Raw genomic sequence first — 18,374 nt, 5'->3', positions numbered from 1 at the left:
AATATAGATATGATTATATATTAATATTATTAATCATTAGTTTGTAGCATTACTCTTTATTCCAATATTATAATCATCTCTGTTCTACAATTATAACCTAGGAAAAACCAGCCATACAGAGATAGGAGCTGAAGGGACACGGTAAGAAGTGACCAGAAGTCAAGAGTGTGAGCCCTCTGTCATGCATGGACAGGGTTACTAGGTGGCTCCTTGGTCTAGCGGTAACGCCAGTGCCTGGGAAGGCACCCATTACTTAGTGGACCGGGAAAGGGAATCTCCCTTTCCCCTGGGGAGAGAAGACTCTGCTCCACTACCTCTTGTGCAAGGCCTGACATCAGTCAGGCCCGCCCACAGCCATCTGAAGGCCTAAACGTCTCCCTGTGATGCTATGCTTCAGCGGTCACACTCCTGGTGTACTTTCATGTTCTGCTCTGCTCACCTGGCCCCGCATTCTAGATAGCAGTAGCAGAATTAGTGAAAATACTAAAGTCTTTGATCTTTCCAAGAAATACATAGAAGAAATAATGACGTAAACTGTCCCCTCTCTCTCTCTCCACCTTGGTTACCAAATAGGGAAGGGCCCCCTGTCCCGTGGACATGTGACTCGCGTGACCTTACCTATCATTGGAGATGACTCACACTTCTTACCCTGCCGTCTTGCCTTGTATACAATAAATAACAGCGCAGCTAGGCATTCGAGGCCACTACCAGTATCCGCATCTTGGTGGTAGTGGTCCCCCGGGCCCAGCTGTCTTTTCTTCTCTCTGTCTTGTTTCTTTATTTCTACAATCTGTTGTGTCCACACATGAAGAGACAAACTCACAGGCCCTATAGGGCTGGACCCTACAGAAAGCCACCCAGGTGCCAAGGCAAGCACTGAAGGCACAAGCTGTTCCAATATAATAAAGAAAATAGGGTAAAAGAAAGTTATGTTAGACATAGGATATAGAGATGATTATATATGGATATTATCAATTATTAGTTTTTAGTATTAATCTTTATTATTATAACCGAGGAAAAACCAGGCCATACAGAGTCAGGAGCTGAAGGGCCATTGTGAGAGATGACCAGAAGACAGGAGTGTGAGCCCTCCGTCACACCTGGATAAAGGCCGCTTGAGGACTCCTTGGTCTAGTGGTAGCACCAGTTCCTGGGAAGGCACCTGTTACTTAGCAGACCTTGGTCTAGTGGTAACGCCAGTGCCTGGGAAGGCACCCGCTACTTAGCAGACCGGGAAAGGGAGTTTCCCCTTCCTTGGGGGACTTAGAGAACACTCTGCTCCATCAGCTCTTGTGGGAGGCCTGATATCAGCCAGGCGTGCCCGTAGTCATCTGGAGGCTTAAATGTCTCCCTGTGGCGCTGTGCTTCAGTCGTCACGCTCCTTGTTCACTTTCATGTTCCGCCTGTACACCTGGTGCCTCTTTTAAGTTCCTAGAAGATAGCAGTAGCAAAATTAGTGAAAGTATTAAAATCTTTGATCTCTCTGATAAGTGCTTTAAAAAAACGCTGACATATGCTGTCCTCCCCCTCTGCTTCAACTACCACAAAGGGAAAGGCCCCCTGTCTAGTGGACACATGACTTGCTTGACCTTATCAATCACTTGGAATGATTCACTCTCCTTACCCTGCCCCCTTGCCTTATATTCAATAAATAGCAATGCTTCCAGGCATTCTGAGCCACTACTAGACTCTGTACATTGGTGGTAGTGGCCCCCTGGGCCCAGCTGTCTTTCTTACTCTCTCTGTCTTGTGTCTTATTTTTCTATGATCTCTTGTCTCCACACACGAAGAGAAAACTCACAGGCCCTGTAGGGCTGGACCCTACGAGTCAGATGCGGTATGAAGTTGGCTGCATTCAAGTTTACTGTGTTTAGGTCACTATACAGAGTCTGATGACTTTTCCATTCACTTGGCTTAGTCAGATGTGGTATGAAGGCCGCTGCACTCAAGTTGACCTTGTGTACATCACTATCCAGAGTCTCACTATTTTAATCACTTGGTTTACTCCGATGCCATAGAAAGATCACTATATTCAGGTTCGCCGTATGTACATCACTATCCAACATCTGACTACTGTTCCATTCACTTAGTTCAATCAGGTGCAATATGAAGATTGCTGCATTGAAGTTTACCATGGATTGGCCAGGCATGGTGGCTCACACCCATAACCGCAGCACTCTGGGAGGCCAAGGCGGGTGGACTGCCTGAGCTCAGGAGTTCAAGCAAAGGTCATGCCACTGCACTGCAGCCTGGGCAACAGAGTGAGACTGTGTCTCCAAAATAAAGTAAAATAAAATAAAAAATAAACGAAATGGTGAAGTTGGCATCTCAAATAGGTGGGAAAAGGCAAATTATTCCGTAAATGGTACTGAGACAACAGTGTAACCATCCTCTGGGGAAACACTGATAAAGTTCAGTCACACTTTCATCTGAATATCAGGAAAATTTTTAAACTATGGAGTCCCTGAGTTCCAGGCTGCAGTGAGCTATGACAGGGCCCCTATACTCCAGCCTGAGTGACAGAGTGAGACCCTGTGTTTAAAAAAAAGAAACAAAGGTCAGGCAATATTTGGAGGGTATTTTTTTTTCTTTTCAATTGATATACCGTAGGGCCATGTTGCCCAGGCTGATCTCCCTGGACTCAAGCGATTCTCTGACAGGACCACAGGTGTACACCAGTGAGCCTGGCTTGGACACTTTTCTTTGTAGGGAAGAGTATAAATATACACAAATTCACAGATAAATTGTACTATGTAGTAAAGGTGGCATCTCAAGTTGCTGGGAGGAGACAGAACTGGCTATTCATGGTAGGCTTCATGGACACGCAATCCATGAGCTCAAAAGAGCCCAATTTGGGGTTTAGTGCTGTGTGTTCATGTCTTTTTTATTTATTTTTTTTAGATGGAGTTTCACTCTACCCAGGCTGGAGTGCAGTGGCACAAACACAGCTCGCTATAGCCTCAATCTCCTAAGCTCAAGAGATCCTCCTGTCTCAGTCTCCTGAGTACCTGGAACCACAGGTGCAGACCACCATGTCCAGAAAATTCTTTAAGTTGTTGTAGAGAAGGAAGCTCACTCTCTTGCCCAGGCTGGTCTGAAACTCCTGAGCTCAAGTAATCCTCTTGCCTTGGTCTCTTAAAATGCTAGGGTTATAGGCGTGAGCCATCACACCCAGCCAAGTATGTATTTACTTTTTAATCTTATAATTAATATATCTTTTTTTATTATACTTTAAGTTCTAGGGTACATGTGCACAATGTGCCATGTTGGTATGCTGCACCCGTTAACTCGTCATTTACATTAGGTATGTCTCCTAATGGTATCCCTCCCCTTTCCTCCCATCCCACTACAGGCCCCGGTGTGTGATGTTCCCCGCTGTGTCCAAATGTTTTCATTGTTCAATTCCCGCCAATGAGTGAGAACATGCGGTGTTTGGTTTTCTGTCCTTGCAATAGTTTGCTCAGAATGATGGTTTCCAGCTTCATCTATGTCCCTACAAAGGACATGAACTCATCCTGTTTTGTGCCCCGCCAAGTATTTAATTTGATGATGTGAAGACAAAAAACAACCTTCCATGGAAAAAAACAAAAATACCATGCTCACACATACATGAAAACACCAAACAAGCAACAAACTAAAAGAGAAGATGTGCAACCCAAACCCCAGGAGAAGTACTTATCTTGCTGATATATAAAGAGCTTAGAGAAATAATTACATAAAAGACCAAGCTTACAGAAGAAAACAATGATCAAAGGTCAAGCACGGTTCCCAGAAAAGAAAAAGTGGTTCTTTGGCAAACATAGAAAAATATAAACCACTGAGATACAACTTTTCCATTAAGAGATTGGTGATTTCCGTAACTGTGATACGATGCTGTGCTGGCGAGCCTGGGGACATGCGCACAGCTTGATAGCTCTAGTGGTGTCCTTAGAGCCACTGTCCTGTAGCAGTCAGAAATTCCCAAACCCCTTGAACGATGGTGAAGCACCATGGTGATGTCACAGGTACCCAGAGGAGTCCTGACTGCCGCACAGCCATGTCCTGGCGCCGCCTCACCCTTCCAAGCACTTTGGTCTGTCCACATCGATTGGAGTCCGCTTGGGATAATCACAGTAACTCTCAGAGCTGATGTGTGAACCAGAAAGCAGAGTCTTAGTTTGCAGTGAGAAAAATTCCTTTCCAATGGCCAGTACCCTCTTGCCTACCACCCAGAGCATCCTCTTCTCAGGGAAACCTTACTAGTGGGCAGAATATGGTCTGATAAACACAGAACTGAGCAGAGATGATGGGAGTGGGGAGGCATCAAGGGCCACGTCGGGTGCAGGCTAAGCACATATACATTGTCTTGTTGGACCCTCATTTATTTCATTCAGCAAATGCTTATTAAATGTCATGTACATGCCAAGTGTTGTCCTAGGTGCTGGTGATCTGATAGAGCATGAAACAAAATCTCAACCAATTATGTATATTTGTGAATATAGCTAGATATCTATGTATATGTGTATATATGACAGATGATGAAAAATGGTATGGACACAAATAAAGCTAGGAAAGCAGGATAGGAAGCAGCAATGCCCACGGTGGGTAGGGGAAGACTCTTCTTTGCAGCGCTGTAGAAAGCATATTATCTCTATTTGGCAGATGAGAGGTGATTTTCCCTAGTGCACACATAAGGCTTTCCTTCCTCTAGGCCTGGCATTTCCACAAGAAGCTTCCCAAGTACCCAAATCAGAGAGTTGTCATCCTTATCCCCATGCTACAATTGCAAACCATGAGACTGCATATGGTTAACAGGTGGCTTGGGTTCAAATGCTGACCTTGCTTCCTTTTAGGCAAGTTGCTTAGCCTCTCTGAGTGTCACTCTATGACAGTGCTGTTCCCTAGAAATACGTAGTCACATGTAACTTTAAATGTTGCAGTAGCCGTATTTTTGAAATAAAATAAGAACAAACAAGGAAATTAAGTTTAATTTCATTTAACTCAGCATATACAAAATATCACTTCAACAGGTAACTAACTACTTTGAAAGGATGGGGCAGGAGTATCACTTGAGGCCAAGAGTTCCAGGCAAAACTAGGCAACATAGGAAGACCGTGTCTCCATAAGAATTAAAAAACGGGTCAGGCGCAGTGGCTCATGACCATAATCCCAGCACTTTGGGAGGCCGAGGCAGGAGGTCAGGAGTTAGAGACCAGCCTGGCCAACATGGTGAAACCACATCTCTACTATAAATACAAAAAACTAGCCATGCATGGTGGCACGTGCCTGTAATCCCAGCTACTCGGGAGGCTGAGGCAGCAGAATTGTTTGAACCCGGGAGGCAGAGGTTGCAGTGAGCCGAGATCACACCACTACATGCCAGCTTACGTGACACAGCAAGACTCTGTCTCACAAAAACATAAATAAATAAAAAACTTAGTTCAGGAACAGTGGCTCAGGACCGTAATCCCAGCATGTTGGCAGGCTGAGGCAGGTGGATCACTTGAGGTCAGGAGTTCAAGACCAGCCTAACCAACAAGATGAAAGCCAACCTGTACTAAAAATACATGAATTAACTGGGTGTGGTGACCCGCACCTATAATCCTAGCTACTCGAGAGGTTGTGTCAAGAGAATCGCTTGAAACTGGGAGGCGGAGGTTGAAATGAGCCCAGATCGCCCCATTGTACTTCAGACTGCGCAACAAGAGTGAAATTCCATGTCAGAAAAAAAAAAAAAAAGGCTCACGCCGGTAATCCCAGCACTTTGGGAGGCCGAGGTGGGCGGATCACAAGGTCAGGAGATCGAGACCATCCTGGCTAACACAGTGAAACACCGTCTCTACTAAAAATACAAAAAATTAGCTGGGCGTGGTGGCGGGCGCCTGTGGTCCCAGCTACTCAGGAGGCTGAGGCAGGAGAATGGCATGGGCCCACGAGGCAGAGCTTGCAGTGAGCCAAGATCGCACCACTGCACTCCAGCCTGGGCGACACAGCGAGACTCCGTCTCCAAAAAAGAAAAAAAAAAAAAATCTTAGTATGGGTACAGTGGCGCATGGTTGTAATCTCAGCACTTTGGGAGGCCGAGGTGGATGGATCACTTGAGGTCAGCAGTTCCAGACCAGCCTGGCCAACAAGGTGAAACCAATCTGTACTAAAAATACAAGAATTGGATGGGTGTGGTGACCTGTTCCTGCGTTCCCAGCTATTAAAAAGGCGTGGCACCAGAATCATTTGAACCCGGGAGGCAGAATTTGCAGTGAGCCGAGATCTCATCACTGAACTTCACCGTGGGCCACAGAGCATGGCTATATCTAAAAAAAAAGAAAAATAGGCCAGGTGCAGTGGCCCACGCATGTAATCTCAACACTTTGGGAAGCTGAGGCGGGCAGATCACCTGAGTTCGGGAGTTTGAGACCAGCCTGACCAACATATAGAAACCCCATATCTAATAGAAATACAAAATCAGCCGGGCATAGTGACCCATGCCTATAATCCCAGCTACTGGGAAGGCTGACGCAGGAGAATCACGGAAACCCAGAAGGTGGAGGATGCGGTGAGCTGAGATGGCTCCATTGCGCTCCAGTCTGGGCAACTACAGCAAAACTGTCTCAAAAAAACAAAAAACAAAACAAAAACAGAAAAGGCCAGGCACAGTGGCTCAGGTCCATAATCCCAACACTTTGGGAGGCTGAGGCCAGTGGATCACCTAGGGTCAGGAGTTTGAGACCAGCCTGACCAACATGGTGAAAGCCCATCTCTATTAAGAATACAAAAACATTATCAGGGAGTGGTGGTGGGCGCCTGTTATCCTAGCTACCAAGAAGGCTGAGGGAGGAGAATAACTTGAAACCGGTAGGCAGAGATGGCAGTGAGCCAAAACTGCGCCACTGCACTCCAGCCAGGGCGACAGAGCAACAATCCATTAGAAAAAAACCAAATATATATATATGATATACGTATATGTATGTATACATACAATAATACACATATATGTCACATATAAAGATAAAATTAGCCAGGCATGGAGGGAGGCTGAGGGAGGAGAATTGCTTGAGCTCAGGAGTGGAAGGTTTCAGTGAACTGGAATCCCTCAACTACACTCTAACCTGGGAAAACGGGTGAGTCGCTGTCAAAAAGGAAAACAATAGTAAACAACATAAAATTTATTTTGGAGAGTTTTAATCATTTTATATTGTTTTCTAAATCCCATGTGTATTTTACACTTAAAACACAGAACCATTAGAATTGACCAACATTCGACACCCCGGCAGTCACCCCTGCCCTCTGGTGTCCTGCCACCCCGAGCCCGACCTTCCCCCTTTACCCCCGCGCGGGGCCGGTGACCTCCTAACTGCGTCTTCTCTGTTTCGGGCTGTCGTGCTCATCACGTTTGCGTCGTTTCTTCGCTCCACAAACGTTTACTGAGCGCCTTCCACACGCCAGGCACCAGACTAGCGCCGGCAAACAGGGATAAGTACTGAGGAGGGGTCCCAGCCCTCAGTGATGGGATTTCAGAGGGGGAGATAAAGGATTCCCCAGAAGGGTGGTGAGTGGAATAGCTGATATAAACAACGGGGGTGCGACGAAATACACAGGAGGGCTGCTAGTCACGTATGGGGTGGGTGCCCAGGGCCCTTAATTAAGGGAGGCTTCCTGGACGGGTGACACCCAAGCGGAGTCCTGACAACCTGCGTCAGGAGTAGCCAGGCGAGGAGGAGGTGAAAGGAATCCACGTCCCGAGCAGAGAGGCAGCTTTCCCTGCACAGCACAGGACACNGGGCTCCCGAGCCTTTTTTCTTGGGCAGCGTTCTCCACAAATGCCTGCGCACCCTCTTCCCTCCTGGTGCTCTGCTTTCCCACCTCTTTGAAGTGCCTTTTCTGGATGCTCCTTGGGCCCGTGAGGACTCTGTTCACTCTCTGCAGGTTGTTGCCTACACTTTGAATCTTTGCCAGGCTGTTTTCCTGTGGCTGGACAGTTTCTAATTTCTTTTCAAATATTTGGCGTTTAAATTTGTTACCTAGAAGGCTGGACTGCATAAGCATGGCAGTTTTTTCTTCCCTTTTAACTTCATTGATTTTTTCTTGTTTTTCCGCATCTAGTATCTTTTCTAGCAAATATAGCTTTCTCAATTTATTTTCATAAGTTGAGTTGTTGGATGCAGGTTGAAGAGAAGGGCTGTTTGTATCGTTTTTCAAAATACTCAGGGGCCTATCGCGATCTTGCACATTTGCAAAAAGCAGTTTAGTGAACGGTAACAATATTGATTCCGCATCTACATTTCCTGCTGAGAAATACGGCAAGATGTAACTTAGTGCACTGATAACCTCACTCTCGTCATTGGTGTCTAGCTGCTCACTCCCAAAGCCGGAGAAGTTGATGCCACTGCTGTCTGAGGGCACCTCCGGCTCAATAGTCAGCTCAGTGCTCGTGTGCTTCTTCCGGGCTTGTAACACCTTCATGAACGCTCCTTCTGGATTCCCTACAGATGCTTCTTTAGCTGAAAAAAGAAGAGACTGTTTTGATCATGAAAGATGATGGGACAGCATGCATCAGTCCACAGCCGTACGCCCCAGTCACACGGAGTAGGAGTCAGCAAACATTCGAGTGCCATTCAGAGAGGAGAAACACACACCCAATCCTAAACCTATGAAATGGCAACAACAAAAGGAGAAAAGACATCTTTTGAAAACATGGCCACCTACTTGGAACATTCCATAGTGTGACATAGAGTAACTCTGCTTAGGATTATTCCGTTGATCCCCAGGGGCCAGTTGCCCAGTGCTCAGTCAAAGCCCAAAGTGGAAGACAAGTGCTTCCCTGATGAGCTGGCTTCTCTGCAGACTGCTCCGTACCCTGTGCTGTCCTGCCTCACATGCAGAGAGAGAGCACAAGGCTCCCTCTCTCCTTGTCCTCAGTGTACCCGTGTTCTTGCTACCATCACAGCTGAATGCAATGGAAGGCGGTCCTCTGAGAGGAGCAGGGTGGAGATGCTAACGTGGAGAGACCCTCCCATTGCTGATAGATCCTCATCTGGCACACGCTCCACCCACCCACCCCATTCTCTGCTCCCACATGCCGTAGCCCCATCACAGAAGACATGACATGGAAAAAACACCGTGTCCACCCTAGTTCTTTTCTTAAATGTGGGCAGGGATCCAGGGTGTAGGTTAAGAGATTTTTAATTTGCCAGATGGTATGCCTATGTTGTTAAATATACAATGAATCTATGGTATGACAGCAGTTTCTGGATAAACATTACTTGAGGACCTAAAATGCAGAAGGGAAAAAGCAACTTTTATCAGTTGCCTACTTTGCTTTCATTTTATCTCTAATATTCTGGATGGGGAACCATCCAAAGCTTCTGACTGCATGAAGGTCAAGTGTGCCCATGTGCAGCTGGCTTTCTTTTCCAGAATTAAAAGTATTTTAGGTGGTGCTGAGGGTCAGAGGAAGAAGTAAAGATTGTGAGAAAGGAGAAACATGGGCTTGGGGAGAACCCAGAATTGAGGACAGAAGACCTGGCACAAGGTACAGCACTTAGCACCTCTGATCTTGTTTTTCCTCATCTGTAAAAGGAGATTACCAATGCTTTTCTGCCCACCTCTTGGGGAGAAGGGAAGAATATAATTGGTAAAAAAAAAAAAAAAAAGTTTTGAAAAATAAGCAACACTGTCTTTATATAAGTAGCCAAGCATTATTAATTATCCACCCCATATCACTCATAGATACCTGTATTCAAGCTATCTGGAAATGAAAGCAGTCCCATTTTAGAAGTCATGAAGTTGGTGCTAATAAACCTAATCTACAGAAACACTCCTGAAAGCACTTGCGCATTTGTTCTGTGAATGGAAAGGTTTGAATTCAGAGCAAGTTCAGCGTTGGATGGTCTAAGCATGGAAAAGCCCTCCATTCCATTAGAAGAGCCAGGTAGCAATTTCTGGTTATGGAACCAGAAACTCTCAGGCTTCAAATAAAACAGCATCACTTGTACTCTTATAAACCTGTAAAAACAAAAAAATCAAAACCAGATCTACATCTGTCCTGTAAGGCAGAGAGTACTTGAGACCCCATGGATATAAAACCAGTTTACAAACTACATTGCACTATATGAATAAATTGTCACTGGAGGCAAAGCACCAAGCAGAGAGCACAGTACACAGTGTGTGGATGTTAATGTTATTCCCTAGTCTTCCCATTCCTTTGTCTTGGTCCTTTGTGCATATGGAACCGTTCTATTATTAAATTTTGTAATAATAACTGAGAATCTGACTCTCAGCAAGGGAATAGTTCAGAAATTGAGGGAGTTTAACTCTGAATGAGTAAATAAAATAAAGCAATTATATCATTAACTTACAATTTTATCATCATTAAAAATAAAACGTTTAAAAACAAATACTTAAAATAATGTAACAATTGATCACCAGGCAATTTGGACTCACGACAATGTATGGTGTTTGTCAGACATGCACTGTTGCAATGCAGCTTGACTGTCTTGCAGACAACCTCAATGCTGTTTTTAAATTGGCAGAGGCAGCAGGCCATACGGCTAGGTAAGATCCTACAGATAAAAACACAAAACAATAAATTAGTGGTAAAGCAGTTACTTGAGAAGGTAAAGGAGGCAGGCCAACGCTACCACAGGGCTGGGCGAAAAGGTGTTACTGAGGCCTGTGGACTGGACAGTTGGGTAGGAACTAGAAGGCCAGTAGGAAGGAGGGCAAAGGTACCCAACCGAACAGTAAGTATGGCAGTGAGTACGGTATGCCTAGAATAAAGGTGGTTGGGATTAGAATTGGGTGACACTGATCAGTAGTTTAATTCAGAAGTATTTCTTCCCAACTCAAAAGTCTCACTTTGGGCTGAAAGTACACAGGAAGAAGGTAGACTTCTAAGAAGAGTCACAGGGTTTCACCATTTTGCTCAGGCTGGTGTAGAACTCCTGGACTCAAGCAATCCTCCCACCTTGGCCTTCTGAAGTGCTGGGATTACAAGTGTGAGCCACTGCAGCCAGCAAAATAATTACAATGGAGAGATCTGGAAGATCACCTTAATCAAGTGATCAAATTTAGTATTACAGGCGATCTGCGGTTACGAGGCAGGAAGGATACATTACCTATGCAGTATTTTTCCCAAAAATGAGGAAACTGACAAATCCAGATTGTGGGACATTTACAAGACAACTATCTTTGACTCTTAAAAAATGCCAATGTCATGAAAGATCAAAGAAAGTAGAGGAATGTTTTAGATTAAAGGAAACGAAGACATGACATGCAGTGCCTGATTTTCAATTGCATTCTATACTATTCTTTTCATCTTTCTGGTATGTTTAAATTTTTTTCAAAATGTAAATTTGGGCAGAAGAGATAACCAAGACAATTGATTAGTTTATTGTTATGGCTTATTGGGGGCAGTTTCAGAGAGATAAAGACAATCCCTGTAACTGGAGTAAAAGGTCAATCTCAGGGAGTATAGCATGGTCATTAAGGATACAGATTCCACAGCCAGACTGGGCTTAAATCCCAGCTCCGCTAATAACATGAATTTGGGCAAATTGCTTCATCTCTGTTCCTCGACCTTGTCATTAAAACAGTACCTACCTCTAATGAGTTTTGAGGATTAAATGAATCAATACCTGAAAAATGCCTGGCACACAGTGAGTGCTCAATAGCAGTTAACTACTATAATTATTATGTTGCAGAGGTTGTGGGGGCCCTTTTCTGAGTCCTCCAAGAGGGTGGCTTTATTAGGGCCACATTAAGACTGTGGAGACAGAAGAGTGTTTCATGGATACATGAAGCCTATGAGTTGGGGGTACAATGTATAGAGTTTTAGATTAAAACTGCATCCATTAAGTTGGCCTGATACATCTTTCAAACCTTATAGAGGAATAATCACAAGTGACTAGTATTATTCCTTTGGGTCCAGTGGAAGCCTCTGATCTTCATGTGGACTGGACCCAGAACCGTACCCCAGCATTTTATTATACAGCAACCTTAACTCTGACACAAAGGTGTTTCTTTTGTTTGTTTTGAGGCCGAGTCTCACTCTGTTACACAGGCTGAGTGCAGCGGTGCAATCTCGGCTCACTGCAGCCCCTGCCTCCTGTGCTCAAGTGATCCTCCCACCTCAGCCTCCTGAGTAGCTAGAACTACAGGTGTGTGCCACCATGCCTGGCTGATGTTTGTATATTTTGTAGAGATGGGGTTTCACCATGTAGTCCAGCCTGATCTCGAACTCCTGAGCTCAAGCAACCCTCTCTCTTTGGCCTCCCAAAGTGCTGGGATTACAGGCACAAGTCCAAAGGTTTTGTTACTCTTTTTCTGCCCCCAACTTTTTATTTTAAAGGTTTTATTTTTTTCTTTTAAGCCTTAGGGTGGCTGGAAAGCATTTTCAAATGGTATAATGAACACCTGTATAACTTTCATCTAGAATCAACAATTGTTATGCTTTGCCACATTTGCTTTCCGTGTGTGTGTCTAATACATTTTCTGGACAAGCCATTTGAGAGTCCGTTGCAGACATAATGACCCTTCACCATTAAATACTTAAGTGTGCAGCCCCTAAGAACCAAGGCATTCTCCTACATAACCCGAATACTATCATCACCCAATGGAACTTAATATTATCATTGTCTACTATGTAGCCCATATACACATTTTCACAATGTCTCAGTCATAACATGGCTTAAACAAATTCAGAATCCAGTCAAACATCAGACATTGCACTTAATGTTTATGATTCTTTAGTCTCCTTCAATCTAGAACTGTTCCCAGGATTGTTTTAAAGTATACTGACAAAACTTTGAGACTGTAAATGACCTGAGGTGTATGTTATCCTTACTTGAGAATACTTTTTCAATATGCATTAAAGATCATTACACATGAGCCAAGACTCAAATGCGCTGGCCTACTTACTTTGTATATCAATGTGTAAACTGAAGACTTCCAATAACGAACTCCCATAAGGCAGTTAGTTCAATGTCTTTATGGCCTCGGTGACAAATGGTTACAGAGAATGAGAGCTTTTTCCTATCCACTAATGGTCAAGAAAAAAGCAGACAGATCCTCACTGTCTTAGAGAACCAAGTGAGAAAGCTGGTCAATGAAGAGGACTTCATCCAGAGAGGAAGGGATCTAGCTGACAGGGAAGATGCTGCAGGAGGCTGAGGGAAGTGAGGCTAGAGCAGTAAAACAGATCTGACAATGTGGTGAAGATGAGAGAGTGACCTGACAAAAATGAATGGAGCAGAGTGCGAAATGAAGGGCCCTTTCCATGCTAATCTTCTATAATGCCCTCAAGGAGCCTTAGCATAACTGAGTTTCTATTTAGCTTGCCATATGGTGGGGTAGTGGCACCATTTAAGTGGCAGGAAATTGTGTAACAAACTCACAATAGGGCCCTGCAGGACCTTTTTTTTTTTTTTTTTTAGACATGGTATTGCTCTGCCACCCAGGCTGGAGTGCAGTGGTGCTATCTTGGCTCACTGCAACCTCCACCTCCTGGGTTCAAGTGATCCTCCTGACTCAGGTTCCCTAGTAGCTGGGACTACAGGCGTGTGCCACCACACCTGGCTGACATATATATATATATATATATATAACCTGCAGAGAAGGCCAGGCACAGTGCCTCATGCCTGTAATCTCAGCACTCTGGGAGGGTGAGGCAGGAGGATCACTTGAGACCAGGAGTTTGAGACCAGCCTGGGCAACATAGTGAGACCTCGTTTCTACAAAAAAATTAAAAATAAAAATAAAATTGAAAAAAAAAGATACCTCACATAATATATGCAAATTAACTCAAAATGGATCATAGACCTAAACATATACAATTTCTGGGAGAAGTTGTATATGTTTGAGGACTTGTATATGTTTGAGGAGTTTTATATGTAATGAGGAGAAAATCTTTTTGACATTGGATTAGACAACAGGTTCTTAAGATTTCTTAGGTAAGAAACGAAATATCACAAGCCATTTAAGAAAAAATTGCTTATTTAAAGCTGATCAAAATTTAAAACTTCTGCTCTTCAGAAAACAGTTTTATTTTTTACTTTTTTTTTTTTGAGACAGAGTCTCGCTCTGTCGCCCAGGCTGGAGTGCAGTGGTGCAATCTCAGCTCACTGCAACCTCCACCTCCCAGGTTCAAGCACTTCTCATGCCTCAGCCTCCAGAGTAGCTGGGATTACGGGCGTGGACCACCACACCTGGCTAATTTGCATATTTTTAGTAGAGATGGGGTTTCCACACAACTGGAACACTACTCAGCAATAAAAAGGAGTGAACAGCTGTCCCTCGTTGTCTGCAGGGGATTGGCTCCGGGACCCCCTGCAGATACCAAAGTCCACAGCTGAAGTCTTTTATATGAAATGACATAATGTTTGTGTATAGCCTCAGGTATACTTTAAATACCTAATACAGGGTAAATGGTATGTAAATAATTATACTGTATTTTAAATTTTCTACTGTTTTTATTGTTGTTTTATATATTTTATTTTTTCCAAATATTCTCCATCCATGGTTAATTGAATCCATGGATGAGGAACCTGCAGATATGGAGGGCCAGCTGTTGTAATAGGTGCAACAACATGGATGGTAGCATATCTCAAAAAATCTTATGCTGAGTGAGGCCAGGCGAGGTGGATCACATCTGTAATCCTAGCACTTTGGGAGGCTGAGGCAGGCGGATCACTTGAGGTCAGGAGTTCAAAACCAGCCCAGCCAACGTTGTGAAATCTAGTCTCTACTAAAAATACAAAAATTAGCCAGGAGTGGTGGCATGCGCCTGTAATCCCAGCTACTCGGGAGGCTGAGGCAGGAATCGCTTGAACCTGGGAGGTGGAGGTTGCAGTGAGTCTAGGTCATGCCACTGCACTGCAGTCTGGGTGACAGAGTGAGACTCTATGTCTCAAAAACAAAAAACAAACAAAAAAAAAACTATGTGAAAGAAGCCAAACACATGCTATATGAGTTCATTTATAAGACATTCTGGAAAAGGCAAAAGTAAAAAGTATAGGAACAGAAATCAGATTAGTAGCTCACAGGGGCTGATGGTGCCAGGAGGGGATTGACTACAAAGGGACATGAGGGGCCTTTTTGAGGCATCAGAAATGCTTTATATTGGGAATGTGGTGGTGGTTATGTAACTATACATTTGTCAGACTCATCAAACTGTACACTTGAAAAGGGTGAATGTTAGTATATGAAAATTACACCTCAATAAACCTGACTTAAGAAAATAATAAAACAAACCTAAAGAACCAACTAAGTGAAAATAAATCTAAGAAAAAAATAACTTACAGTTTTTCCAGTTCAACAGTCATCGTGAGAATGTTCTTAAGTGTTGTAAGTGGGACTTGCGTTGTTCCCATGTCTCTGAAGAAGAAAGCCAAAACACTCATGATATGAACCCCAATAAAAAATTCTGTACTTAAAAAGATATTTCAAGGACATGTGATTACTTCAATTTTGGCTTCTCTATAAAACACACCAGCTCAAGAGTTTATTTGCTGTAGAATTCCAGGGAGCTCTTATTAAAGAAATTTAAGTTGATTTGCATCATCAAATTAATGATATTCAAGAGCAGAGCTTACACCATTTTTATGATTATCTTCCCATTTTCATATTGCATTCACCATCGTATTTACTCTTTTCTTCATTTTTAAAATAATGAACACCTTTTCCCCTTTGTTTTCTTGGTTAAATAATATTTCTCCATGTGTCTACATGTTCCAAATCTATATGGGTTCTTCAACACTGTTCTCTTCCCTTGCTGTCTTGACAATTATACATTCTCTTTAATTTTTTTCTTTGCCAATAACTTTTTTTCAATAACCCAGTTAAAATTTAAATTATGACATTTTAGCCTAAATGCAAAATACTTAAGCTTTGATAAAAATTTAAAAAGCATAAATCATCTCATGACGTATGAGAGTACTATAGTACTTACAGATATTTTAATGCTGGCAATTTAAAGAGATACGGATCTTCAACAGTGGTGAGAGGATTGCGGTAGAGAATTCTGAAAAATGGAATGGAATTCAAATAACCTGCATTTTCAATGTGTGAAACTGCATGAAAAGTTTATATTCATTTTTTTGCTATGGAACTTGTAGGTAAAAAAGAAAAAGGTATTTTCTGTTTTTATCTAATCAATCACCATTAGACTCCATAAAGCGCTATTCCTCTGGGAACTACCCAGGTCTCTAGAAGATAAAGTAGAGGAGAGAACAAGGGGAAGAACTACAAGGTAAAAAAAAGTGGATAGCAAAGAAAAAATATGCCACAGAACTTTTCAGGTCAAAAACCCTACAAGTGACTATGTTGGTAGGAAGTCCTGACTGTGTAGCAAACACTATTTCTAGCGTCCTCCATAATTCAAGTTGCTCATCACAATTCAAGTTGTTCATTTTTTATGTATGTATGTATGTATTTATTTATTTATTTATTTTATTTTATTTTATTTATTTATTTTTTTGTTTGAGATGGAGTCTCGCTCTTGTTGCCCAGGCTGGAGTGCAATGACTCAATCTCGGCTCACTGCAACCTCCACCTCCCAGGTTCAAGCGATTCTCCTGTCCTGCCTCAGCCTTCCAAGTAGCTGGGATTACAGGCGCCCGCCACCATGCCCAGCTAATTTTTGTATTTTTAATAGAGACGGGGTTTCACCATGTTGGCCAGGCTGGTTTTGAACTCCTGACCTCAGGTGATCTACCTGCCTCAGCCTCCCAAACTGTTAGGATTACAGGCGTGAGCCACTGCAGCTGGCTGCTTGTCTTTTATCTTTATAAAGTTTTTAAAATTTATGGTTTAATTTGCACAGTTAAAAAAAATAGGACCAATTCTTTTGCTTTATAGCCAAAGAAAAAGGAATAAATCTAACAGGAGGAACTGGTCAAAACCATACTCCCACTTTCTTCTTGTATGACATCACAGTCTTTCTTACATTGCATGTAATCACCTGCCACTTGTCAGTCTCCCGGACTATGAGCTCCTTGAGGGCACAGACCACAATTTTTTTTTTTTTTTTTTTTTTTTTTAGATGAAGTCTCACTCTGTCACCCAGGCTGGAGTGCAGTGGCGCAATCTCGGCTTACTGCAATCTCTACCTCCCGGGTTCAAGCAATTCTTCTGCCTCAGCCTCCCGAGTAGCTGGGATTACAGGTGCCCATCACCATGCCCTGTCATCCCTGTGCCTGGCATGATGTCTGAAATGTATTAGGCATTTAACAAATGTTTATTGAATAAACATGACATTCTGTTTATATGTCAATAAAATGAATACATTGAGTTTGATGCAAATTTTTATTCCAAAATGCTGGAATCGATTTTCTTTTTAATTCTTTAAAGTGAACAAGAAAAAGAAAAGAAACAGGAAGAAATAGAAAATCTGCCTTTAGGTTAACCAAAGAATCATCATTGTACTTCTGCAGAAATTATTCAAATAATAATTATTACGGTGAGTATCTACTGGGTTGCCAGGTATTTGTGATTAGCATTTCACATTTAATCCTCACGATAACCTTATGTGGTAGATATTATTGCCCTATTTTTAAATGAGGAAACTGAGGCACAGAGAGGTTATATAACTTGTCCTAGGTCACCAAGCTATTAAGCAGCAAAGCTGTGATTTGAACTCGTGTGTTCAATCTGTATGAAGAAAAAGGGTTTACTTTAACCTTACTTTTAAAAAAATTTTTATTTTCGTTCTTCATTCTTTCTTTCTCTTTTTCCTTCCTTCCTTCCCTCCCCCTTCCTTCTTTCTCTCTATTTTATTTCTTTCCTTTCTCCCCTCCCCTCCCCACCAAAACAGGGTCTCGCTCCATTGACCAGGCTGGAGTGCAGTGGCATGATCTTGGCTCACTGCAACCTCCACTTCCCAAGCTCAAGTAGTCCTCCTTCCTCAGTCTCCCAAATAGCTGGGACGGTAGGCACGGACCACCACGCCTGGCTAATTTTTGTGTTTTTAGTAGAGATGGGAGTTTCACCATGTTGGCCAGGCTGGTCTTGAACTCCTGATCTCCAGTGATCCGCCTGCTTTGACCTCCCAAAGTGCTGGTGAGAGCCACTGGGCCCAGCCTTAATTTTGAGAAGACTAAATACAGAAATGCCTTTCAACCTTCTTCTCCTCTGGGAGGGCCTCTGTGAGAATTACAGTTTCTCATTAGCAGTTCATAGCCACGCTTGCCTGTAGTTCCAACTGTTCAGGAGGCTGAGGCAGGAGAATTGCTTGAACCCGGGAGGCAGAGGTTGCAGTGAGCTGAGATCAAGCCACTGCACTCCAGCCTGGGTGATAGAGCAAAAAAAGATTTTATGTCTTCCCCCTAATCATTTCCCATGATTAAATAGTTAATTAGTCTATGGGCAATTAGACTTTTTTTTTTTTTTTTTTTTTTTTTTTT

General features: G+C 43.0%; 1 protein-coding gene across 1 annotated transcript in view; it reads right to left on the bottom strand.

Annotated features, from left to right (window-relative positions):
* Positions 1-3,836: 3,836 nt before the first annotated feature.
* The window catches only part of LOC112610124 (leucine-rich repeat-containing protein 37A3-like), a 38,617-nt gene continuing 24,079 nt past the window's right edge, over positions 3,837-18,374 (bottom strand). The window contains exons 9-14 of the mRNA XM_025363468.1: positions 15,923-15,994; positions 15,274-15,348; positions 10,420-10,538; positions 8,206-8,477; positions 7,744-7,941; positions 3,837-3,941 (exon numbers count right to left, since the gene is read on the bottom strand). Of these exons, the coding sequence (XP_025219253.1) occupies positions 3,837-3,941; positions 7,744-7,941; positions 8,206-8,477; positions 10,420-10,538; positions 15,274-15,348; positions 15,923-15,994 (841 nt within the window). The remainder of the gene's footprint in view (positions 3,942-7,743; positions 7,942-8,205; positions 8,478-10,419; positions 10,539-15,273; positions 15,349-15,922; positions 15,995-18,374) is intronic.

The sequence above is a fragment of the Theropithecus gelada genome, chromosome 16 (genome assembly GCF_003255815.1).
Source record: "Theropithecus gelada isolate Dixy chromosome 16, Tgel_1.0, whole genome shotgun sequence".
Lineage (NCBI taxonomy): Eukaryota > Metazoa > Chordata > Mammalia > Primates > Cercopithecidae > Theropithecus > Theropithecus gelada.
This window is presented reverse-complemented; position numbering and strand designations above follow the sequence as displayed.